Source organism: Suricata suricatta, chromosome 2 (assembly GCF_006229205.1).
Source record: "Suricata suricatta isolate VVHF042 chromosome 2, meerkat_22Aug2017_6uvM2_HiC, whole genome shotgun sequence".
NCBI lineage: Eukaryota > Metazoa > Chordata > Mammalia > Carnivora > Herpestidae > Suricata > Suricata suricatta.
This window is the reverse complement of record NC_043701.1, coordinates 42283195-42310284: the sequence shown is the minus strand read 5'-3', so window position 1 is coordinate 42310284 and position 27090 is coordinate 42283195. Positions and strand designations below refer to the sequence as shown.

General features: G+C 41.5%; 1 protein-coding gene across 1 annotated transcript in view; it reads left to right on the top strand.

The window, feature by feature from the left end:
- Nucleotides 1–27090, top strand: part of BMPER (BMP binding endothelial regulator) — a 241870-nt gene that overhangs the window by 116322 nt on the left and 98458 nt on the right. Inside the window, exons 7-11 of the mRNA XM_029918394.1 lie at nucleotides 14371–14470; nucleotides 19410–19519; nucleotides 23080–23220; nucleotides 25421–25525; nucleotides 26126–26216. Coding sequence (XP_029774254.1) covers nucleotides 14371–14470; nucleotides 19410–19519; nucleotides 23080–23220; nucleotides 25421–25525; nucleotides 26126–26216 — 547 coding nt within the window. The remainder of the gene's footprint in view (nucleotides 1–14370; nucleotides 14471–19409; nucleotides 19520–23079; nucleotides 23221–25420; nucleotides 25526–26125; nucleotides 26217–27090) is intronic.

Here is a 27090-nt window from a genome sequence, read left to right as displayed (position 1 = left end):
ACCTCTTATGAAACAGGATTCCACAAAGTACTAGTTTAGGAAATGCCATCAGAGATAACTGAGTGTAAATTACCTTGATATTTTTGAGGGAAAGATTTGTGCAATCCAGACAATTCTTCTGACGCTCTGACAGAGGACTGAGATAAACGTTGGCATCTGTTCCTAGGAAATTGTGATTGTCTTTCACGTCTAACTCCTTCATATGGAAATATGGAAAGGCAGCTGGGGCTATGACAGTTTGCCTGAGGGATTTGGGGTGCTAAAGTCACAGCCACCTAATTCATTATTCCAATTAGACCTTACATGGATTGTGGCTATGGTGCCCATTAATGCTGGTTTTTACAGAAAAAAATTTTTTTTAAAAATTGGTTATATAGTGACCTACTGTATCTGTGGGGTTGCCTCACATCTTCACAGGGAACACCAGCCTTCTTGTAGCAAAAGAGTAAGGGAATGTGCCAGCATGTGTTACTTTCTACAGTGAGATGAAATGATTATCCCCATCAACCCCCCAAACACACCCCTCCTTAGGAAAACAAACATTTGCAAGTTTATTTTATAAAATCTGTGTAGAACTTATATAAATATATTGTGACAGCAGCTGTCATGCTGCATATATCAAGAAAGTGCTTTGAAACTTTATGCAAATACATGGGCGATGTATATACTACTGTACACCCCAAACACTACCCATGTGTTCCTAGTGCCAAGAAAAACACACATGTTCTCCAGCTAATTCAGAGGAAAAGTCACCACAGCCCTGTACCTTTCACAGCCCTGTTTTCTTGGCCAGTGAAACATACTTTGAATGGCTGGTCTTAAAGAAAGAGGGGTAGCGGGGAGGGTGCTGAAGGTTCATTTTTATCAGTAACTTTTATAGATCGAGTACTGTGCTGGGCACTTGAAGCACATTCACTCATAAAATTTTCACAGCAGCTTTGTGGGGAAAATGGCATTGTTTAGTAATAAAATAACCAAGACTCAGATTAAATAAATTGCCCAAGGCCACTCATTTATTCATTTATGGAACTGGCTGGGATTCAAAATTAATTTGACTTTAAATATTTGTAAGACTTACGTATTTGTAACATTTAATGAGCATTTACTATGCACCAGGCACTGGCCTGAAAGCTTTACCTCCATCATCTTATTCTGTGCTTTACATGAACTCTGTGACACTGAGTACTGTTGTTTTACTAATTTCCAGATGAAGAAATTGAAATGTAGAGAAGTTAGGTAGCTTCGGTACAGAGTAATAAAGGATAGAACTGGAGCCCTTAACTCCAGGGGTTTGTTCCTTTGAATCATGTGGTTTCCCAGTTTCCCTTCTTGATTTAGTATCTGGAAACTTTCCTGGTTTGTACTGAGCTTAAGGCACAGAGCTGCTCATGTCTTCACAAATTAGGATTTCAAAAGCATTTTAGAAAGTGACTATTTTCCCTCAGATTCTTGATTCATTACCCATTATCTGAAGTTTTGTTTCATTTCCACATTCATGGATATTGTTATTTCTATAACTCTAATGATAGATTATATTTGGAGCTTTGAGCATATTTCAATGTAGATACCTTATTGTATAAATATTAGATGAAAGAAATAGCCTCTTTACAAAGATTTTCAGTCTTTTGCCTACAGCATCGGGATGTGTGTGTAACTGAGAGACCCCCCCCCCATTCCTGTGTACCCTTCGGTATTCGGAATGTTTGAGAATAGAGTCATTTAAATTTTGCTATGAACAATTTTGGTGCTAGCACTCCTCCTTTCATTTCCAAGTTTTGAAAACTCTTCGCTTTTTCTTCTTTAAAATTTTTTTAACAATTCATTTATTTTCAAGAGACAGAGTGCAAATGGGGAAGGGACAGTGAGAGAGAGACACACACAATCCAAAGCAGGCTTTAGGCTCTGAGTTTTCAGTGCTTGAACCCACACGAGATCATGACCTAAGCCAAAGTCAGATGCTTAACTGACTGAGCCACCCAGGCCCCCGTCTTCTGCTTTTTGAAGTAAAATCCATTAGACCCCTTGAGAATCGTGGACTCTGAATCCTTATATTCTTGTGGGTCCCCAAGTTCTCCTACCATTGGCATATTTTATTATTGTTGTAATAAATGCTGAAGGCAATAATTTCCTAGGTAGAACTGACCATAGAGAATGTGCCACTTGTGGTTTCAAAGTTAGAGTCTGCTTGAGAGGGTTTGTCAAAAAGGGAACAAAAATCAAGCCTAAAGGCCATCTGAGGTCAGACAGTTTAAAAGGGTCAGTAGAGGGGCGCCTGGGTGGCTCAGTCAGTTAAGCGTCTGGCTTCCGGCTTTGGCTCAGGTCATGATCTCATGATTCGTGGGTTCGAGCTCCGCGTTGGGCTCTGTGCTGACAGCTAGCTCAGAGCCTGGAGCCTGCTTCAGATTCTGTGTGTCCCTCTCTCTCTGACCCTCCCCTGCTCATGCTGTCTCTCTCTGTCTCTCAAAAAAATAAAAATAAAAATAAAAATAAAAAATAAAAGGGTCAGTAGATCATACTCTTTGTCCTAGACCAGTGGGAACACTTTCTTAGAACAAAACCACAAAATACTCATTGTGAGTGAATGGCTATACAGTGCATTTTAACAAAATATATAAATGTGAATAAAAGTGTATTTTCCACCTTAGCAATTTTTAGAGGGAGATGGAGACATTTGGTTTTGGAGTTTTATCCCGAGTCCCTGAACAGACCTTGTCAGATAGCTACCTAGCACAAATCAAAATGTTATTTCCTGTCTAAAATTAAAAAGAAATACCCACAAGGGGTAAATATCCATAATATACACCTGTGAATATGCCTGGCATTGTTCTAATCACAAATATATTCAACCAATCAGAACTAGCAATGTTCTGATCATGAGTTTGTCATGTACTTTGAGCTACTGGTTAATATCAGTTTTTTGAACTTGGCAACCACAGTGTAGTCCTGGTGGATGAGGCTTTTTATAAAAGATCAATTAAAAATACAATTTTCTGGATTTCTTGGATATTTCGCCTTCCCTAAGTAGGCTTTCACTGAATCTGCCTGTTTTCATAAACACTGCCATCATCTTACAGTTGGCTGGTTGATATTTCTGAGCCATTGTCTCCCTGAGCCCTCGTCATTTGTCCCCCATATTTTCCTCTTCAACACTGGTCTTCAGAGAGAGCCCCTGGGCATGTTCTGAGTGGCTTGTGTCTGGCCCACTCAGCACTCAAGTTCTGGTGGCTACTCTAAATGGATTGGCTTTCCTTTGATTTCCAATCAAAGGTGCCCTTCCACTCATCTTCCTTTCATTTCATAGGAACCATGGGGACTATCCTTGGTTTCAGTTGAAGCATTTAGGGAAGTTCTGACAAGCACTTAAATTTCTGTCCTAGCTATGACCTAAAATCCCAGTCCTGAATTCATTCCTTTCTGTACCATTTTCTGAAATAATTGTGTCGTTCAGGTAGAGCTTTTTTTCCTATTTCTTTCAATAAGGTTAAGGATTTCACCTGTCCAAGTCTGGTTCTCCGTCCTTCTTGAAAAAAAAAAAAAAGTCTGTGGTTGCTAAGCGTATGTATTATCATAGTTACAGAGCTATGCATGACCAGGCAAGCTTTCCACCCAGATGCTGCCTCACTCGGGTACCTTCCCTTTCCTGGCCTCTTTATGGCATGTTCTGGCCAAGATTACAAGACAACACTTCTGCAGTCAAATGCTCTACCACTGAGCTATACCCTCACGCCACAAGACAAGACTTCTGAACCTGGCCTGGTTTTATTCCTCAAGATTGATTTAATATAATTCATTCTTTCTATAAAAGGCCACTTTTTTTTTTCCTGCCTGACCAATATATGAATCCAGTTGTCAGGGAATATACCCCTGCCTCGTCTATTAGGTGCTATTTTATAGTGTCCAATTTTGGACACTGATGGCCAGTCTTCTTAGCGAGTCAGAGTTCATGATACAGGAAGTTGCATTTTCCTGGACTGGATAAGAGTTCATCTTCTGGCATGTCTGTCTGCCGTTGTCTCCTCTGTTTAGCACTGCCACCATTTCATAGGCACTCTGCTTTTCAGCCTAGCATGGCTACTACTTCCACTCCTGTTGATTTGCACGTCACTGCTAATACTCTGGAGGCCTGTGATGATAGAACAGTGTGGAGGGGATGTGGGAAGGACCAGTATCACTTTCTTTTTTGTATGGTTTACTCAATTATAGGAATCCCAGATTAGTAGGGCCTGTATTTAAATATGCCAGAGAGGTTTCAATGACACAGTTCTTTTAGGCTTTACTTCCAGTATCTTTCTCCCCTTGGACCAACATGGCCATCCGTGACATTGGACATTGGACATTGACTGAGTGACAGATGCCAAATTATATTTGCAATAATGCCTTCCTTCTGTGATTAGGCTTTGGAACTGGTGATTCTGTTGTGTTGCATCTCTTCCTCCCTTAGGATGGATTTTTTTCCTCTCGAGAGGCTAAGTAGGTGAACCTCGCCCTTTCACTGGACTTGCCCAGACATGTCAGATTGCTAGCTTTGGCTCAAACTGGGACCCTCCCCCAACCCCTTCCACAGCTGTTTCCAACAGCTTGTATGCTTCTTTTCTTTTGATCATTTTTGGCCTAGATTATGATCATCCCAAGATCTTGCCAAGATTGGGTTGTAGCCTGTTTGTCTCAGAACACAAACTTTGAATTGGTTGACAAGACCTATCCCCATGGGCACTCCTGGTTTGGAAGAATAGTGCCAGAAATCTCTAGTCTTCCTGGACACTGTCCCTTGACGGAGGTCAGGGTGTTTATAGGACTCCTTCATATTTTACTTAACTGTTTTAGATTTTGTTAGAATTTCAGGAAATTGTCACTTGATGCAAAATAGAGACCTATGCAAGGTAATGTATATTGATTGAAGATTTTGAAATTTCTTATTTAAAGACCACTATGTATAACATACAGAAATTCAAATGTTTGCTTAATGGGCAAATGAAATCCAAAATGCTGTGACCAGTCAACTGCTATTCAGAAATGAAAATGAAGTGTAAATGTAATCTTGTTTTTTAGCAGTGTGTTCAACCATACTAGATTTAGGAAACATCCCCAAAACTTGTTAAGTATAATTTTGTCAATACAGTGCAGTGATCCAGATACACCTTAATTAAGGCTAATTCATTTCAAGACAGCAGATAATTTTGTGTCTCAGGAAACCTCACTGGAACACACACCTATTTGATTGACTTTCAGCTCTAGCTCATGACCCTGAAAGTAGGTGTTTAAGTGAAAACCAAACACTTGTGATTTCACTGTGGTCTCGCTGTAGAGCTATGAAGCCTGGGGCACTTGTGGAAGATAAAAGTGAACTCTCAGCCTCATTTGGGGCAAATGATGAATAAACAAAATAAAACAATGTATAGGGCTGGTGGTGCACATAAACTATTTTTGGTAGCCACGCTTAAAATTCAGCTGCAAGGTTTCAGAGAAGCAGTTCCTCAGTGATGCTTGGCTTTCCGTCTTTGGGAGTCAGTCTTTGTAGAGACTTGCCTCCACCAAGCCTTCATGTGGCCTCTTCCTGCATGCATTTCCAGCTTTGCTGTGGTTGGACAACCTGAGGAATATGAAAAATGCCCTTTCTCCTCCATGATGGGGTTATTTCCTTCCTTTCAGGAATGGCTCATAACTTACAGGAGGTGTGAGTTCTGAATGATTGTTCTTTTCATCTTCCTGGAAGTGGGCCAGACTGTAGCTAAAACGTTTGATGTGTCAGCAATAGGCTTGTAACAGCTTTGACTACTTACATGATGATGAAAGATTGAACTTTGACCAAAAAAAAAAAAATGGCAAGAAAAGGAAAAGGGCTCGTCTTCTTTCTTTTGCTTTTTTTTTCTTTTTGGGTGGTAGTTAAGAAGCATCCTACAGGGGTGGTCTGTGAGGTCCCTTGGAATCTGCAAGAGTAGAAAGGTGGATCTCTTGTGTGTTTATTTGCTTATTTTATTGATTGTTTGAGGGAGGGAGGATACCCGTTCTCACCAGCATCGCTGGACCAGATTCTCAGGCCTTATCAGTGAGCCCCTACCTCTCCGCTCCATGAGCCCTGGAAAGGGTTTTCAAATTCCTCAGGGCAGATCACTTATGTTTCCAGCCATCCCTCCACGTCTGCTTGCAGACACCAAACACACCAGGGCTGGCAAACTTCTTCTGAGTCACAGGGCTTTCCCCACCCCTTGGTTCCCAGGGCATTTGTTTAGAGGTCTCATCTGTGCATGGTCCCGTAGGGTGGTCTTCTTTTCCTGCTTCTAAAATAAAGAATCTAGTAAGATGTTTCTGGAAACTGAGAACCAGTTGGAATTCGCCTCAAATCATGTTCCAGTTTTATCAGCAATGTGTGTGTCAGCCTCTGTGTAAAGTGGGGCTTGGGGAGGAGGAAGAATTTCAAAATTTTCTTTTCCAAAGCAAGAACATGAAAACACAAAAACAAGAACAGTGACAGCTGAGTGACGAGACAAAGTTAAGAACAAGGACTCAACGAGGAATATTGGCAAATTTTACCTTTAAGTACGAGGCCTAAGCAAGTGCAATATGGAAACTTTCTTTTAAAATGATACTAGTGAAACAATAGTAAATGTATTTATATCACCTGTTTATTTAAGACTCTAATATTTATTTTACGACGTTATGAACTCTGGCTCTGCCTCTGTGTGCACTTAAAGCCTAGCGCTGTCCACAGCCTGGCTGGACCTGCTCGTTTCTGCAGCCGCTGGAAGCTGGCCTGATACACTGCCAGCCGGCTAAGACCTCATTGTAAGGCCGGGCAAACCCACGACAGTGCCTGTACAGGCATTCTTCCGTCAGTGCCTTTGAATGTGATGAGCAGTCGAACTCTGGGAGTCATCTTTCTGGCCATCAGAGGATGTGAAGCCCCTCCAGGGCTCACCGGCATGGGTGACCAGCCAGGTCCTACTGCTTGGTGGGATCGAGAACTTAGGGGATGAGTGCTCACCAGCATGGCCAGCGTGCTGCCCTTGAAGAGGCCTATTGGCCAACAGGACAGCTTTCTGCTTTATTAACACCTAAAACGTTGTTCCTGAAGATGTCCATTGGCACTTCTGAATTGCCTATAACAATAAAGAGAGAGTTCATAAGCTGTGAAATTCAGATCGTCTGAGTTGAATATCACCTTCTGAAAGGTACCGGGAGATAGCTTTAGAAGATCACAGAAAAAACAAAAAATAAGTAGCTGTGAACTTGCTCAGTTCAGCAACCATATGACCAGGAGTTGCGTGGTTTTTTAAAAAAATTTTTTAATGCTTATTTATTTTTGAGAGAGAGAGGCAGAATGTGAACAGGGGAGGGGCAGAGAGAGAGGGAGCCACAGAATCTGAAGCAGGCTCCACTCTGAGCTTTCAGCACAGAACCCAGCACAGGGCTTAAACCCATGAACCGTGAGATCATGACCTGAGTGGAAGTCAGACACCTAACTGACTGAGTCACCCAGGCACCTGACCAGGATTTAAGTTGAGATTCTTAGATATCTTTTTCTTTCTGATAAAAAAAAAAAAAAAACTGGGAAAAATGAGCTTTTTCAAGGAGAGAAAGACTGATGAGTGGATAATTTTAGTGTTAAGTCTGGAATGGCACAGTGAAATTAAATGTCATTTCTTTAATAATAGTTGTGGTAGGCAAAATAGTGGATGCCCTGACCCCCAAGATGTCCATGTTCTAATCCCCCAAACCCACAACTGTTACCTTATATGGTAAAAGGGACTTTGCAGATGTGGTTAAAGTAGGATTTTGATAGGAGATTATCCTAGATGATCTGGCTGGGCCCTCTTACAAGAGTTCTTATAAACAGAGGCAGAAGGGATAGAGTCAGAGAGATTTTGAGAATGCTGTTATTAATGCCTTTGACCATGAAGAAAGGAGGCCAATAGCCAAGGAAGGCTGGCGGCCTCTGGAAACTGTAAAAGACAAGGAAACAGATTCTTCCCTAGAGTCTCCAGAAAGAACTTAGCCCTGCTGACACTTTGTTTTTAGCCCAGGGAGACCAACTTCAGATTTCTGATTTCCAGAGCTATAAGATAGCAAATGTGTGTTGTTTTAAGCCACTGAGGTTATGTGGTAATTTATTATAGCAGCAATAGGAAACTAGAGCAATAATATGAACAACAATGCAATTGGACTTGAAGATGTTAATTGATGGAAAAAATGAATTTGTTTTAGGCTAGATTCTCAAGACAGAGCATCAGGTCATGGTGCTTTGAATAGGTATGAAGGACAAAAGGGTTTTGTTTTTGTCAGTCCAGGGGGGCATTTCTCAAGGGTGACTGCTCAAGATTTTTATGGATCAGAATAGGTATTTCAGTCAAGCTCTTGCTGACATGTCCTTGACTCTGTGTGTATAGAATCAAAATTGAGTTGTTCTTTATCACTTGGAAACATAAGCCCATGTGTAGTACAATGTTCAGCTTCTGGGGTAGACAGTTTCCAGCGTCTGCACAGATTGTGATGGTAAAGCCTGCATTGGTCTCAGCACAGACCACTTGGTGCCTTCAACTCCATCAACCTCAACCACAGCTCCATCCCCGCTTCGGCTCCTGGCGCTCTCTTCCTTCACAGTCCCGAGTAAAGGTGGCCTCCAGCCCCCAGTGACGTGAAATAGGGCCTGGCTCATGTCTCAGAGACAAACCCCCCACCTGTGAAATGTGCTCCATCTCTCAGAACGCATATCGTGAGCACAGGTCATAAGCCGTGCTATGTGCTGGCTGCTGGAGGAACTAACAAGGTAAATACTTAAACCCTTCTTGCTGGAAGCTCCTGTGAGTGACACATTTTGCAGAAAGCAGTGCCTTGGAGCATTTAATTCATCTATGAAAGTGATTAAAAATGCGGGTTCCTGGGCTGTGGCTTCAGAAAGCATTGGTTTAGTACAGTGGTTTTTAACTGGGAGTGATTTTGTCCTTTAGGGACAATAGGCAATGTCTGGAGACATTGCTGTTTGGTGCAACCAAGGGACACAAGGTGACACTGGCATCTAGCGGATAGAGGCCTGGGATGCTGTTGAACATTTTACGATGCACAGGATGGCTCCCTAAAACAGAGACTTCTCTGACCTCAAATGTTAATAATGCCAAATTTGAAAAACTCTGTTCTGGTGAGTAACTCTCACAAACACACGCTCAAGTCATTATATCACATATATGTCAATATAGCATGTGCATATGTATATCTATGTGTCCTTGTGTGTGTATGCATAGCTATAAATAGCTTTCTCTCTCTAAGCAGGCTCATCACTCCCTACAATTTGGGGTGTTCTCTCTCCCATTGTCCACTCTACTTCTGCTCCCTCAGCCGGACAGCTTACTTACCTACTGCCCATCTTTGCTTTGATTTTTTTTTTCTGTTCTGCATTGGCCAAGAACAGGGGAGGCTAAGTTCCAAGACCTTCAGCCCTGGAAGTAACTGGCTTGCTCTGAAAGTTTGCCAAAATAAGTTTTCAGGCCAAAAAGAAGCATGGCTGAGGACATCCTTTCCCTCTTGTGAAGTTTTTTGACCCAATTCGCAATTCAGAGTGGGTACTCTATTCACAAATCAGCTTTGTACCACTGGCTGTTATGATATAAAAATTATGGGTCACACATAATCTCTTTGCACTTAAGGTATATTTCTCCCCTACACCAGCCCCTCCCAGTCTTCTCTCCCCTGTTCTCACCTCCAGCTAGAATCAATGGAGACTGCCATTCTCTTCAAACAATTGAACATTGGGGAAAAAAATCCTTCTAGAATCTGGCTATATGTGGTTGATTAGTTCTAACTGGTTGGAAATGTACTACTCTGCTTCCTGCCTCCTGTTGGGAAGCCGACCCTGCATCCTGTTCAAGGGATGAGTGCTATGTCACACAGTACAGTATGGTTTCTAGCCCCTGGTTCTCAGGGGTCCTCAGGGGTGGCGGAAGGATCCTGTGTGCACATGGCTGGGGCTTCATCATCTTGCACTCATTACTATATTCAGGAAGATAGATTTTTATTATGCAGCAGGACTGCTGCTCTAGGGCAAACTTTGAACCAAAGCAATTGTGTTCTTGATTGGATCAGCTAAAGCAAAAATGAGAGGGCAGAAAATAGACTTGGGACAAGTTTCATGTCTTTCCTTTAAAAACAGCTACTTATGGAGAAGCACTTGGATATGTAATTAGAACAAATGACCACCTCTAAAGAGTAAACTAAAAAAACATAGTGGAAATCATAACTCATCAGTACTATGGAAGTTCCTAGCATTCCTTTCCTTGTTGACCAGATGAGAATATAGTCATTAGTCCCTGTGTATTTTAACCATATAGAAATTTTCAAACATTTAACAAAACACATGGGGTCCTAGGAATCCTACCAGGTTAGAAGGTGAAGTTGAGTGTTGCTTTTTGATATATCAGCACCAACAAACATTTAGTTAGTACCTGAAATGTACAGAACCTAAGGAGATACAAGGTAAGCAGACACAGCCATGAAAATAGACCAGCTCATCAGCATTCTGTAGTTCAAAGTAAGTTGAGAAATTCATTGAGATTCTTAAGCCCATCATGTGTGGTGGCTCTTCCTTTCATTCAAGAAATTTTTACTGAGATGTTTCCTTGAGCCTGTCACTCTCCTGAAGGATATTAGGCTCAAAGGACTGGTCCTTGCTGTCACCAAAGTTGAGCTTGCTGTCACCAAAGTCTAGTTTCTGTCATCTTGCCTGATTAAACTTCTATGTATGTGTCAAAAATACATGAATATATATGAGAAAGGGAAAGATAGAGGGCGTCACTGGGAAATTAAGGGTTTTAGAAGGCTGCACAGAAGAGAAGAGTCTCGAAATAGACCTTGAATGAAGCAGGATTTTTTAAGGGGTCAATGATGGAGGGAGAGAAGGAAAGAGGCATGAATAAAGAATATGGAAGGCCTCAGATGTGCCTGGGGTGCATCATGAATACACACTGGACTCTCCTCACCAGGTATTGTATTGTTAGGTAAGGAGATGCGAGAGAAGGTATCTCGACCAAGTAGACTAACTGTGGTAATAAAGATCTAATGCATCTGAGTATTTTATTTTATTTTTTTAAGTTTATTTATTTTGAGAGAGAGGAGGGAGAGAGAGGGGGAGAGAGAGGGCGAGCTAGTGCATGTGCACATGTGCGAGCAGTGGATGGAGAAAGAAAATCCGAAGCAGGCTCTGCACTGTCAGCACAGAGCCTGGCATGGGTCTCGATCCCAGGAACCATGAGTTCATAACCTGAGCCAAAACCAACAGTCGGACGCTTAACTGACTGAACCACCCAGGCACCCCACATCTGAGTATTTTAATGCAATTTAATTTATTTCTTGCTCATTTAATAGTTTATTGTGAGTGTTTAGTGAATGACTTCCACATGGCGACCGAGGGAAGCAAGTTTTTTCCATTCTGTGCAAAGTTATCAACGTCTCCTCAATTCAGGTGCTTATCCATCTAGTAGAGATAGAAAGTGAGAGTGTGGAGCATTGAGCATGAGAGACCTTTATGGATCAGGCCTAAAAGTGTGTTCTTTATTTCCATCCACCTCCTGTTGGTCAGAACCTAATCATAAGGCCTAACTGCAAGGGAGTCTGAGAAACACATAGTGTTGGTCTATGTCAGGAGAAAAAGAAACAGATTTTAGTAGGTCCATAGTTGATTCAACGATTGATGTTTAGCCTGAACTTTATCCCAAATGCAGTGGGAAGTCATCCTCCACGTTAGCATGGGGACATGCTCAATGGTAACGTAAGCTCCATGAGACAAGTGATTTTTGTATGTTATGTTCACTGCTGGATCCTCAGCATATCTCAGCCTTAAACAACTATTTGATCAAATAATGAAATAATGACTGGATGTTGGAAAGGAGTGCTGGGCATATGGAACTTTCCAGGTGGGTTTGTGGAAGAGAGCGGAGGCAGGGAAACCGGTTAAAAGAGTGTGCTAATCTGACAGAGCTGGAGTTAGTGCAGTTACAGTAGGAATTAGTACATTTTTAGAAACAGAAATGTTCACTTCTGCTATTTTAACTTTATTAGTTTACAGCATAGCCACATCTCATAGTTTAACCAGATTCCCTGCTGAGTTGAAATCATAGAAGCAGGTTGTGAGCCGAAAAGGCCTGGCACTTTCTTTGGAGGTATTAATTGGAATGCGGCCTCGGGACTTGGGCTGTGCCACAATCCTGCAACCCAAACAAAATAAAACTTGGCTAAACCAGCAAACCCAGATTGCAGTTCAAGTTACTTTAACGGGCTCTTGGGAAACACAAACTGCATTTGTATTATATATGCAAAATCTGCTCTTTGACCTTATTGTAAGGAAAATTACTGGAGCCCCCCCTAATCTTTTGCCAGCTTTCCAAAGTATTGGACAAGTTAACTCCTATGCAATTATGCAATATTTTGTAAAACTTTTAACTTTAAAATATGCTTGAAAAATAGATGCTGATCCAACAAGAACAGAGACTGTCGATGAAAAGAATATGTTCTCTGTGCACCTAAGAGAAGCCAACGCACAGGCAGCCTCAAATGGCCTGAGGCTGGAAGATTTTAGGAAGCTGCTTGCAGATGAATTTTTTTGAAATTAAAAGTTAAGGGGAGCATTCTGTCCTCCTTCTAGATTTAACTTTTGTGGTTTATGTGTAAGCTGGGGCAGACCTCACTGTCTGACCTAGACTCAGGTTATGTGCCTCTGAAGTCTGGTGAAAGGCCAGACTTTTGGATTATGCAGAGATGAGTGAGGGAACCTCACAGAAAGCAGCCAGGGATTCTTAGGAGATTTTTAGTGATTCTTGCTGATCTGGAAATAATGTAAAAACAACAGAAGAGCTTTTTGTGGTATTTTTGTATGTTCTCTCTTGGTTTGGAGAAGAATCCAACATTAAAGTGGCTTAAAAATAATAAATGTTTAAAAAGACATAAGGTGCCCTGCCCTCTTCATCCACCCCTACCAAAGAATAAACGGTAATAGTAAAAATGGCAAGAACAGGAAGCGAAAGCAGAAACAATGGATGGCAGCAGGATGCTAGGATGGGCATGAATTTGATCCAGACGGCTAGCGTCTAGAGTTATTGCAGAAAGTGGTGGAGAAGGTGTGAGGAAATGCTGCAAGGAATCTTTCCCTTCTTAACAGCATGCGTTCCTCATTTCCTGAGGCCCCTTGAGATATAAATTACCAGTTTCAGACAGCAGGTACCTGAAGGTCTACTCCTTTGCTTTCTAGCTCAAACCCCAGAGAAGCCAATCCATTGAAATTCCATTTGCCTGCTGATCTATTTACCAAATCTACTGAATTTCTGAAACAATTAATTATTCATAGATTTGATAGCAATTCATTTTGCACAAGATAGTTTTCACATGAGCCTTACAAAGGTGTTGGATGTAAATTGACTGGAAAGCACTAGTTGCTGTTGTTTTTCCTGCCCCAGCTTTCTGAAGATTCAATTACAAGTTGCTGAGGCTGGGAAAACAGATGCCTTGATGGGGGCATCAAGGAGGAGGAGTAGGTGTGTTGCTTCTTCAAGTCACAGAGAGGGAGAGACACTGACGGCCAGAGAAAGGGAGGCATGCTGGGGTAAAGAAGGAAGGAATGGATGTCAGAAAGGAGGATAGAAAGGGTGGAGAATGAGGGGCAGGGAAAAATTCGAAAGCTCTAGAGCTTCTCCCATAGGCTGCTAAGCCTCTGCCATTCCTTTCAATATCAATTATCTTTTGCCTTCTACTTGTGGTAGCAGGAGGTTTGGTTAGCTGAGTAAATTCAGTGAGATGGTTCTTCTGAATATTGGCTTCCAGCATATCCATTTTCAGCAGATTGGCTGCTTCCTTGAGTCTGAACCCCGTGGAGCCATCTTAGCACACCTTTAAGCAGTTACAGAAAGGGAAGTCTTCCTAGAGGAAGATGTCTGCAGAACTTACAGAAAGACGGAGGTCTGAGAGAGGACAAGTCCCGGTGAAGCCCAGAGGGCTCCTCTGCTTGCTTGGGTGTTGGAAAGAGAGGCCAACTTTCCCTCGTTTGCCCAAGACTTTCCCAGTTTTAGTCCTAGAAGCCTCCAGTCTCAAGCAAATAAAAATAGTTGACTAGTCTTGAGAAGGAAGAAGGTAAATAAAGGTGGCGCGTGGTTGGGGAGAGGTAACACTGTAATAATCCCTTCAGAGAGAGTCTTTTCAAGGGTATACAGTTCAAGTGGCCTCCAGGGAAGATAAAAGGAAGAAGGACAGTTGGGAGAAATTACACAGATCTGAGCAGTCTCCCAAAGACCGGAAGCCAGGGAAGGCCCTAGGTTTGTTTCAGGTGTCTCGACTATACACTATAAATGCACTTACTTTTCTAAATGTGCTTTTTTCTCTTTCTCTTTTCTTCAGGGAGGCAGGACACAGTGCGTGAGAGAAGTCTGTCCCATTCTCTCCTGTCCTCAGCACCTTAGCCACACTCCCCCGGGACAGTGCTGCCCCAAATGTTTGGGTGAGTGACTGTTTTCAGATGAAAGAACAAAGTAATTTATTCTTGGGAGTTTCTGCTGAGAGTCTTCATTCACATTGTCATGTTGGGGTTCTCAGGTTGTCTTGTTTCATGGCTTACTAGAAATAACTGTTTTTTCCAGTTATAGGAATGTAAGGTGTGCATAGGGTTTGTCTCTTTTTTGGGATCTCTACAGGGGTTTCTTTTCTCTTGTTTTCCCTTGTATCTGTAAACCTGGTTCACCAGACAACTTGGGAGAATAGCTCTGGGTGGGGAGAGCAGTCTTGAAGAAACTATCTTTCGTTGGACATATGACAATTAGTAGAAATGACTAGTATTTTAAAGGCATATGAAATTAACACATGGAGGAATATAGACTAGTGTTACTTTTAGAGGCAGGAGGATAATGCACCAAAAGCAAGAGGTTTGGAAGGCACCAATGAAAAAACAGCCAACAAGAACGGAGAACAAGCTAGTTTTTATTGAGCATTTACTATTTCCTAGGCACCACGAAAAGCACTTTAAATGCTTTTTCTCATTAAATTTTCTTAAGGAGCTGTGCCACATAGGTGCTAAATATATCATTCTGATGTGTAATACATATGCTATGATTGGTGTTATTACAGGAGAGGGGAGTAGATTTCTAGAAGGTGGCACAGCTAGTGAGGTACAATGTTGATATCTGAATACGAGTTCCTGTGATTCCTAAGCCCAAGCTTTAACCTGCTGCAGCTCAGCCTCCCTGGTGATGGGGAGAGAGGCCTATACATTGCCAGTTGAGCTTGTGATGGAGAGTCTCTAGGGCAAGAGGTCATTTGGTTCTTGTTTATAATCATATGTCAGCTTCTTACATGTGATCTTCAAACTCTTGAGTTAGCTGAGGTCAAATAAAAGTACCTTGACCCAGTGTATGAATACAATAGAACACCTCCCACTAACCTCCCCGCCCCCCAGCAACCCCAGTAGAATCTCCAGGGACCCTTGAGGAGGCTTAATTAAATACATTTCCTAGTCACCACTGGTTTTGTCTGCTCCCGCTATTTTTCTCTTAATTCTCCATTTCCTCCGCCTCTTCCCTCCCACTCCTCCTCCTTTTCCTCCTCCTCCACCTTCTCCTCTTCCTTCTTCTCATCTTCCTCCTTCTCCACTCCTCCTTATCTTTCTCCTTCTTCCTTTTGCACCTTCATTTCCTCTTCCTCTCCTCCTCCTCCTTCAACATCATTTTGTACTTGCAGGGACATTCCCTTCTAGTCTTTTCACATTCTGTGGTGCTACTGAATCAAGACTTGTGTAGTAGATTTTACTGAAGGTTTGTGGTCAGTGAGGGTGATTACTTTTCAGTGGAGCACAGTGAACAACATGAAATGGAGCCTTAAGCTGCCTTTGTTTTTAAAAGATCTTAGATATTACACCTTCAGGAAAATGTCACTGTGTGTCTGGGCTCCAGTGTCCTATCAGTTACTATCCACACCCTTTTTTGAATCTTCTTTCCTTTCATAGCTTGCTTTTCTCAGTTCCAGAATCTCCTGTTGATTGATATTTTTCATTCCTAGCTTATCACAGCCATAGCCTGAAGTCTGTCTTTCCCCAAACAAGTTGTCAAATAAAGGTATCTTGTTAAACTAAGACAGTTTTTTTTTCTTTTAAGGGATTCTTCTGCCAACCCTTCATCTAATGTTTGCCTTCCTACATGTACGTACACACACACACACACACACACACACACACACGATACTTTTTAAGTAACTATGAAATAATTAAAAGAACAAAAGAGAATTGTTTATACATGCCTGAATAAAGACATTTCCACTGATATGTGTGCTTCCTGGGTTGCCAATGTGTGCTTGTACTCCTAGAATAGCATTAGCCAGTTCACCATGGTTGAAATCATTGTGCTTTTGGTCATGGTGGACACAGCATTCCATCTGAGCAGGAAAGTCATCACAGAAGAGGTGACATTTGGGGCCTGACATTGAAGATAAGTAGGCTTGATTAATGCTTTGAAGCCCATATCACGGATGTGCTGAGTCAACTCAGAAGTTTCTCATATGAGCAATGGCTGTTGTATTGAATACAGACTTTTCGGTCCATTTGTGGTCATAAGACAGACTACAAAAGGAACAGTAAGTCTTAGGAAACTTGAAAATCTTAATTCTCCCAAAGAGACCTTTTTTTGGTTAGGCTAAACCCCAGTGGAATAATGTAGAAATGGCTTAAATTAGGCTATATATGGACTCTCTGTCCACACTCTTTTGAATGTTTTAGCTTAATTTTGGGCTACAATGACTTTGGGATTAAGGTAAGATTTTGTGTTCCTTAGGGGCAAAAAGAAACATACCCATACAACAAAAGACAGAAAGGAAAAAAAAGCAAACGTTAGAATACTTTCTAGATTCTGAAATCTTAGACTAATTAGAATTTTGACTGGTTGGACACCAATTTGCTGTTATTCTTTTGACCAGGATTCATTTAGATGAGATACCTCAGCCTTTTGCATTACAGCATTCTCTACTTCTTTTTTTTCATTTTCAGTGAAGAGACTCATCAGAGGTTTGTGTATACTGAACCCCCCATTGCACCTCTTAGAATGACACAGCCTAGGATCATATTTGAATTATACCATTGCTAATAATGATAATACTCATTATGTGCCACCTGTTGGGGTTGTTTAGGGAATGCCAGGCTCTGTGATAAAAATTTTACATCAATATTTTTAGGTAAAAATTATCTTTAATTGAGTGATGATCTAAGTAGTTGGTCATATTTGTTCAGGGGGATATTGTTGAGGAGTCTTTTTATTATGTGGTGACCTTCTAGTGCATCAGTTCACTAATCTATCCATCCATTTGTTCACCTATATTCATCCATCTATGCCACAATATTAAGTATATAAATGTAGTAATAGCTCCAAGCTTTGGAGGGGCACCTGGGTGGCTCAGTTGGTTAAGTGTCTGACTTCAGCTCAGATTATAATCTCGTGATTTGTGAGCTCGAGACCCACATCGGGCTCTGTGCTGACAGCTCAAGTCTGGAGCCTGCTTCGAAATCTGTGTCTTTCTTTGTCTCTGCCCCTCCCCTGCTCACACTCTGCCTCTCTCTGCCTCTCAAAAATTAATAAGGGTTAAAAAATTAAAATAAAAAACAAAAAGCTCCAAGCTATGGGAACACAGGAAAGGGCAGTTCATTCTAAGAGGTGAAAGGTCCTCTGAGGAAGTAATGTGGAGCTCAACCATAACATGTATTTTCATTGGTGGAGAAAGAAGCTTGACTATATTTATATGTCTATATCCTACCTCTTAACAAAAAAGAATTAAGGTAACTTATAAAGTGCATGAAGCACATGTAGATAAAAGACAAGGAAAAGGCAAACCAGGTTATTACAATCTTTACAAATTGCTCAAGTGAAGCAAGTGAGAAGGTGGTCTGCACACAGCTTCTGATGCTTCAGGGTCTAGGGGAAAATTTGGAGAAAGGCTGAATTTTGTACTTTGCAGGCAGTCCTGTAATTTAGTCTGTAAGTTGTCACAAGCCTCAAGAAACACAGGACCTGGGGGTGCACATAAGAATGCCTGTCTTAGTTGGGTTATTAATACTTGCTAGGAGCAAATACAGTCACTTAGCTAGATTTTGTCTAACCATGAAAGAGTTTTTAGTTGCTTACTTTCATATTAGCATTATAGGTGGAGAGGGTCATGTGTTATACCAAGGAGGCACTATTGGTACCATTTTACAAGTGAACTGAGCGAGGCCTGGAGAAATACTCAAGGTCACCAGGGAGTCCATATATGGGATCCAGACTATAACTCACTGCCATTTATTGAGGCAAGTTTACTTCTGGTAGTAAGAGCCAAACTAGTGATTTAATTCTGCTTCTATAGTGTATCCTAGCCTTGAAGTTGACTCTAACAGGAAGATGGCATTTTTCTTGATTCCTATTAATGGTAATTCCAACAATTTTAATTCTGGGAGTAGCATTTAGTATGTGCCTATAGATATTTTCAGTATTTTATCAGGCCTCCTGATAACTAGAGGTTGCTTTTAATCTTTTTATAAGAAGAAAGAGTGTGGATGTAAATCTAATGAGTGATTATGAATCTTTGTCTTTTTAACTTAGTCCTTGACTCAAGTAACATGTCAGGGATGTTTTTATGTGCTCCAGGGAGTAGAAGCTCACAATCTGAAAGAAAAGACGAAATTGGATTGCATTCTTTATTTGGGGTTGCTTTTTTATGGTCCTTTTGGTCATCAATCAAATCTTCATATCAGGGAAAACCAAGCTAATCTACAGGAGTGTGATGCCTATGAAAGCTTGGGCACTTGGCATGTGGGTTGGATTGTGCCTCTATGTGCATTTTGCATTTGTGCCATTCTTTATACGAATGGACTTATAATTTATCCGACTGAGATGCTATATCATTGGTTCTCCTTTTCACTCATTCTAGTCCTTCTTGGGATATCTTGACTTCCTTTGCCTCTTCCCTGCCAATATCTGCTTTCTATATAATTTTACCTATTCTTTCAAATGCAGCTGAGGCATTACATCTTCCAAGAAGTCTTCTTTGTCCTTCCTGTCTACACAGTTCCAAGTTTGTCTTCTTTCTGGAACTTACCATATTGTTGTATTTAAATCATTTTTGTGAGTTTGTCCCACCAGTAGACTGAGCTCCATGAGGGCAGGTCGAATAGATATGGTCATTTTGGTTCACTATGATGGTAATAAAGACTTGTTGAACTTAAAAGATTCAGTGTGGAATCAAACTCTTTATAACAAAGACTCTCTAAATTAATTACTCCAGGGAACATCTGGCTGAAGACTGTTTTTGTGCTTCAGATTTACCTGGTCTTGTGAGAATGTTTAACAGTCCTATGATATAATTGTTGATGATAAAATGGGACATTCTGCCTTTTGTCTTGCTTACACCATACTGTTGCTTCCCTCTAGGTCAGAGGAAAGTGTTTGACCTCCCATTTGGAAGTTGCCTCTTTCGCAGTGATGTTTATGACAATGGATCTTCATTTCTCTATGATAACTGCACTGCATGCACCTGCCAGGTAAAGTGGTTCTGAGGGGCTCTGTTCTGACAATGATCGCACTGGGGGCTTTATCATTAATATTCTAGCCAAACATAATATTGTGTCATTTATTGGAAGGAGGGATTATCAATGCCATTTTACTAGTGGTTGCAAGGAAGTTCAAACATAGGGCCCAAATTACAATTCACTGCTATCTTCCCAATTGGCTGACTTGGAGTTAGCTTCTGGAGGTGAAAGCTGAAGTCTAAGGGCCTGTCCTAAGGTACTTTCTAAAATCAGACACATAATGTCTCTGGCAGTGTTCTCTGGCTCTAAATATCCTAGATGAGTTCTTTGACATACCTCATAATAAAAGTGACTTTAAAATCACATTCAAGAGAAAAGAAAGGTGTATCTTTGTGATGAACTGTGATTTTCAGTTCATCACAAAGATAAACCTGATAGTTTGGGAAGAGAATATTTATGTGTTGTTCATTGTACCATTTCTTACTTGAAAAGTAAGAAAAGCATTGCTTGCTTTTCTCAAAAGGCAACCAGAGGCCTAATGACAGATAAGGCAAGAATTCCACAGCTTCAGAATTTTAAAGGAATACACATCACACATTCATTGTGCTTATGCAGTGATTTATTTTTAAAACCAAGAAGAGAATCATTTTAATGGAAGATTTTAGAATCATTCATTAGTGAGTTAACCCAAACATCTGTGTGACGTGAATTTAGAATAATACATTTTGATGGTGCTGGTTGTTGTTTTGTCTTTAATAGCTACAGGGCCAGAGAGGGAAGGAGAAGAGTTTTGCTCAATGTCAGCTATGAGTCAGGAGCTGGGATTAGAGTTCAGAAGTTCCTGATTACTTGAGGCATGCTTTGTTAAGTAGCATGCACTACTTCAGGGAAGTGACTGAGTAGGGGCTGAACTGTCTGTTCCTGGCACTGGACACTGAGTGTTTCCTAAGCCTGAGAATGCTTTCCTGAGACTCCTTCTTACACGGTTTATATTTTCCTCTGCTAAACATATAGCCACTTCTTCTGTTTGCCTTGGCCTCCATCCTCACGACTTCTCTTCCTCTCCAGGAACTTCACAGGTTATAGCTTCCTCTTGAGGATGCTAAACCTTTGATGAAACACATCACATCCCCGATCCTCCTGATTGCAGGAAAGCCAGATGTCCCATGGCTGGGAATTTGTTATGCTCTCACTGCTTTGGGTCTCATAGATTCTTTGAGAGAAGATCAGACAATATTTCTGAGTGCTGAAAAGAGGTGTAATTAATACTGTTCCTTCAAGAGAGGTGTTTTTTGTGTGTGAGAGTATGAGTTCACCATCATTTTTGGGAAATTGGATGCTTGAAGAATCAGGCTACAATCATTTTGGATAATCAGTATTATTTTCTGTCTGCTTGGAGTTTTCTTCTCCAGCATCTCCACCCAGTGCCATGGCAGGTTCAGGGAATTGTTTCCGAGTACTCTGAACACAGAGTCTTCGTGGCAGTGATTTATTTTTAAAGCGAACTTTTAAAACACAGGGTCTTTGTACCTTCATATTTGATGGTTCCTCTACCTGGAGTGACCTCATCTTCTTTCAATTTGATTAGCAAACTCCTCTTTATACACCATACCCTATCTCAGATGTTACCTCCTCCCCTAGTGACTGACTAGGAGACTCACTGAGGTAGGTAATTGTCCCTCTTTTCTGCTACCTCTATACCTTTACTAGTTCTGTTTATCACATAATACTGCAATTCATTTGTTCACATGGTTGTCTCTCCTTTTGCCCTGTGAGTTCTTTGTAGACAGAAGCACATCTATCCATCTCCATATTCTCATTGCTTAAACTAGTGCCAGGCATATGAGCTAATGGGTGGTGTGTGTGTGTGTGTGTGTGTGTGTAATGAAAGCTGGGAAATCTACCATGAAGTATGTATTACTTGAGAACTAGTGTGTGTCCTTGTTTTTCAAAATAGAAATCATACATGCAGTTTGGCACATGACTTTTTTTTTTACCAATTTCTGAGTTGACCTATAATAATTTCTATGTGCCAGCACCTGTGCCACGTACTTTAAATATTTTCTTTAAGTTGCACAGTAAGCCTGAGAAGCAGGTACTCTTATCTCCATTTTGAAGGTGAGGAATCTGGGGCTCAGGAGGATGGATTTGCACAAGATAACATACCTAATAAATGAACTGGCATTCCCCCCAGTCTTGTCCAATGCTCAATCCTATCCATTATCTGATGGGATAGAGCCTGAGAAATAAAAGGCAACCAATGCCATTTTCTTAAAAGTATCATCTCATTGTTATATTAATCTTAGATGGGTAAGTCGGTAGGAGTATAGTATGGATATATATATATATACCAGAAGTACCTTGTGAAGTCATAGGATTAACATAGAAGGTGCAGAAGTCACATAAGTTGACTTATACAACCTGTTTAAATGAGTTATCTCTCAACACTAAGGAGAGGTCGTGGTCTCATTTCCCTATCATTGGTCTCAGACTAACTCCACACTGTGAGGGGATTGTCCATCTACCAGGGACACTGCTCTCCTCCATTCCTGCCTGCCACCACGTCTCATAAATATTTTGCTCTTAACATTCATTCCAGCTAACGACCTACTCCAGTGAAATTGCATCTTGTTGGCTGGGGAACTAGAAAAGTTTACTTTTCTTAAACTGCTCTCAACTTTTCTTTGATGTTTTGTTCAGTGAATCGGCAGGCACAATTTACTTGGCTGGAAATCAAGCCATACCTCTTAAACTTACTAATATAAACTCATCATTCTCAGAGGTTAAGCAACCCGGTTATGGTTCCACATTGTATGGAAGAGCCTAGAATGGTCATGGTCCAGTTTTGGAATGTCTTGTTCAGTTCTTCTGTGGACAGGGAACACGGTAAGGGGTTTTATCTTGAGGAGGAATCTTAGCTCCTAATTTTTACTATTTGATTAGATATCATGCCTTTATGCTAAACTCCTCAAAGGTGACATTACTGCAGGAGACCCAGCAGAGCCATGTTAATGAACCTGCAAGAGGAAAAGGGCAGGAAGAGGGAAACTGGTTGGCCCATAGAGAGCTGGACCTTCCACACGCTGGCTGGAATGGAATCATCAGCTTCTTGAACATTAAATTATAAACAGTTGGAAGATAGTGAGGGCATGTCACCCTGTTCATAGCTTCTTCATCTTCTAGTCCAGGTATTTAGTCAGCAAATAACATTTTGAAGTAGATGAAAGATATATTACAAGCTAAAATATGATATCTTCAGAATATGTTTTCTTTTTAGAGAGATAGAGAGAGAAAGGGAGAGAGAGAAAGAGAGAGAGAAAGGGAGAGAGAGAGAGAATGAGAATCAAGCAGTCTCCATTCCAAGCACAGAGCCTGACGTGAGGCTCGAACTCACAAACTATGAGATCATGACCTTAGCCGAAATCAAGAATCAGTTACTTAAGCAACTGAGCCATGCACGCACCCCCAGAATACATTTCAAAGCAGTTGTTGGTTGTTAAAGGAAAGCCAGGTGTGATGGTTGGTAGAGATGGAAATCATTTTTAATTTCTGGTTTGCCTCTGGGCCCCCAGGACTCTACTGTAGTATGTAAGAAGAAATGCTCTCACCCTGGTGGTTGCGTCAGAGGGGAGGAGACCTGTTGTGAAGAGTGCCTCCTGAGAGTGTCTCCAGAAGATGTCAAAGTGTGCAAGTTTGGCAACAAGGTGTTCCGGGTATGTCGCAAGCCAAGCTGGTGGGAACTACTGTACTCTACTGAGATGTAAAAAGCACTGGACTAAAGGCAGACTGGAGTATTCCATATTTTGTAGACACATATGGTGTGTGTGTGTGCATGCAAATGTAATTATTTATACTGCAATATTATATACATATATTTAAAATCAATCATACACGGGCAGAGAAGCAACTGTTTGAAAAAAATGGTTTTCTTTGGCTTTATTTTTGCTTTATAAAGTATTTTAAGCCTATACAGCATTACTGCTTTTTCCAAATGCAGTTGGCCAGTGATTGGGATTGAGCTGAGGATGCCCCCCTGGCTGGTCATGGGAGCCCAAATGACACAGGACATCTCATTCACTCAGAGATGCTCAGTGTCCCTTTCCAAGATCCCAATGGCTCTATAGCTAATACTTTTGGAACTTTTTCACAAAGCTGCTTTTCCAAAGAGAGATTTTCTCACTCAGAAGATGTTCAGCTGAGGATGTTCATGCCGGCAGAGCCATGGAGTGAAGGGGAGAGAGCCTTGCCTCCACCGAGCTGGCACGGCTGTCTGCTGACCATCTGCTGCTTATCAAATACTACCCATAGTTTTCTGGCAGCATAGCTGTGCGGTGACCATGGAAACGTCAGGATGGAGCTTGTTATCTTTGTCCAAACTGCTTTCCGTTTAGTTTGTTGGGTGGATGGAGTCTTTCTGTACCTGAAGATGTCCTCTCTGGACATTATTGAGACTGAGACCCTCAGAATCAAGGCAGATGTGGGAGATCCTCATGTTGCATTTGGCCAGATTTCCTTCTGCATTGATAGAGTTGGGGGGTGAGTCTGGATTCTTATGGAGTTGGTAAGCAGACATGATGTGTTTGTGGCCAAAGGAAAGGGGGCGTGTGTGTGTTGTATTTACACCAGGCTTTCAGAGCCACTCATGTGTCCTTTTTTCGTAAAGTCGTCCTCTGTTTCCACAGCACCTCGTTGCAATAGACGTGCTCTCATGATGGTGTTGTTGGCAAAGTGCTTTCAAGGTTGCTGTAAAGTTTTCTTTATGTGATGAGGCCTAAAATAATTTACAGGGAGTCATATTTGAAACACCAAGTCCTAGAAATGTGCACTCAGAGAATGTGGACCAGTCAGATGCCCTTTAAGACTGATTCAGTTCAGTCTTTGTTTCCTAAGAAATAAAAGGTTCTAGTTGTCCTTAAATAGCTTCAAAAAGTGAGAAGGAAAAGGAAGAGGAGAAGTCATCATCACAATCTGAGCTAATTCCTCTGTTTTTAACAAAATTTTCTGCTTATTTCTACAAACCCAGGAAGGAATATATATTTTGTTTTCAAACCCAACCCTTACAATCTACTCCTCCATAAACTAGGATGCACCTCCCTGTGTATTCTCCAGAGGTACAGGGTTTCTTATGGCTGGGTATTTGGCAACTGCATATTATTCAGTGAGCCAAAAAATATTCCTCAAACAGACCTTTTGGGGTTAGAAAATGTGTCTACACATAGCTAGGTGCTACCTAGCTTTTGGGGAGGAAAGTATCAGACAGGCAGGGACATGGTATCTTGGAGTATTCTGTCTGGGCTCCACATATTTGGATGGCTTGCTGACCAAGTGTCTGCCCGGGCAATGCGAGTCCTTTGAATTAGCCTCTATTTTTTCAATGTTCATATCCTGTGTGGTCCAGAACCACGTCACATGTGGGAATAAACTCACCACCTTTGTACATCTCAACTGCTGCTGCCTGGAATAGCTTAAACGTTTCAGTTCTATCAAACAGGAGCATTAGACCTTTGCTACTGTGTCATGCTCAACTCATGCTTGTCTTCCAGGGTGAAGCTAAGTAAACAATGCAGGAGGAACATGATGCAAATATGATTTGGTTAGACACAAAAAATCTGTTTATATCCTGGAGGGGGGAACAGGCCTCTGTTTCCACAGCACCTCGTTGCAATAGACCTGCACAAAATTTCTGTTTATATCCTGGAGGGGGGAACAGGCACACACACACACACACACACACACACACACACACACACTCACAGACACACCCTCAAATCGGGTAGGTCTGTGTAATTTGGTCTGATGATGGATCTCTCATTCGGAGTAAGAAATGCTCTTCTTGGCAGAGAAATCCCAGCCTGTTGGATCAGCTCCCATCAGCGTCCAGCTGATAGCAGAATCTTGTGCTCTCTCCCATAGGATGGAGAGATGTGGTCCTCTGTTAATTGCACCATCTGTGCTTGTGTGAAAGGCAAGACAGAGTGTCGAAAGAAGCAGTGCGTTCCCATCAGCAGCTGCCCACAGGTATGTGTGGAATGCAGGTTGACTTTTTCTCTACCTTCAGGTCTTGGGAAACATCCTACCTGTGGCATGTCCACACACCGTTTTCTGAACACAGAATCCAGATTCCCTGAAACTTCTAGGTTCCCCAATAGCCACAAACCCCCTTTGCAAATTTCGCTTCTTCTTTTTTGCACTTTCCACCCAAATTCTAGCTCTGTAGGAAAATAGCTCCTACCTTGCACTTGACCCTTCTTGACTCTTGCTTCTCATTGACTTCTCCCACTTCTTTGTTTTAATATCTCCAGCTCCTGTTAGATCTGCTCTCTTGTTCCTTTTGCTGGGTTTTCTGTTGAACACCATATTTTTCTCTTTTCTTTTTCTCTTCTCAAATCAGAGATTTCTTCCCTTAGCCATTCAAAGTGTATGTAGCTGTTTATTAATAAACTCCCCGAGGGTTTTTTTTTGGCCTAGCAGCACCCCCGACCCCTTTCCTGACATTTTCCCTCTCTAACCTTGGCCTCCATTGTAGTCCCAAATGGAAATAGCACCCCTATGGAAATATCTCTTTTCAGAAACCCACAGTTCCAGCACGCTGAATAAAGCAACCATTATCTTTTACAGCCTGAGCTTCGTTCAATTCACCTCGGCAACTTGAAACCTTTCAAGGTTTTATGCATTTTGGGAAAATGTCAAACCTATTCAGTACCTTCCGGTAAATGAAAAAAATATATCCATATATTCAGGACATGTCCTCCCTTCTCTGTTATAGACAGCTTTTAATTTTATTCACATCTGTTATTATTATAAACAAAAAGTTGCTGTTTTTACTTGAGTGCCAAATGAGGCACAAAAAAACAACAGCTGTTGCGATTGCACAACTGAATGAAGGGGGGAGAGAAAAAAGAAAAAAAAACCCCTAATTAGTCTTGCTTTAAAAAGCCTCAGACATAAAACTGAAAACCTCCCATAAAAGAAAAAAAAAGAAAGGGGAGATACAATAAGTAGACTTGAACCTGGTCTGCTTATAAATATTCATTGGGAAAAATGGGATCACATCATTTATGCCAGTCCTTGGGGAACCCTCACTGCTAATGAACTCCTGCAGCACATGTTGGTAATAATGGGCTTCCTTATTCTACAAGACGAAAACAGGACACTGTGCCAACCTGGTGGCTCAAGTAACTAGCCTCAACAGGCCGTGGTGGGGTTTCCAGCTTTACTCGAGTCCTGTCACTAGTGGCAGGGTTGATGGGTTTCATTGTCCTCTTGCTGTGGGGAGGTCAATGTTCTTTATGTCAGCGGCATCTTGTTAGCTTGTCCTCTGTGAGGACTTCATTGGAGCCAGGAGCATCCCATCTCTCCAAGGGCAGACCTTTCCTCCCCCTCCTGGTCTTGTCAAAGCTTGTCTGGGCCCGGCTCCTGCCCCAGGGGCCACATTTCTGCTTCTAGGCAGCTCTCCAGCCTTTCCTCCAGTTCACACTTTCCCTCCTAGGGGCCAGTGCAAGGACTTTGGAAGATAACTTAGTTCTACCATGGAAACCCTGTTAAATGCTTATTTCCCCTCCCTTGCATTGCCTAGGGAAATT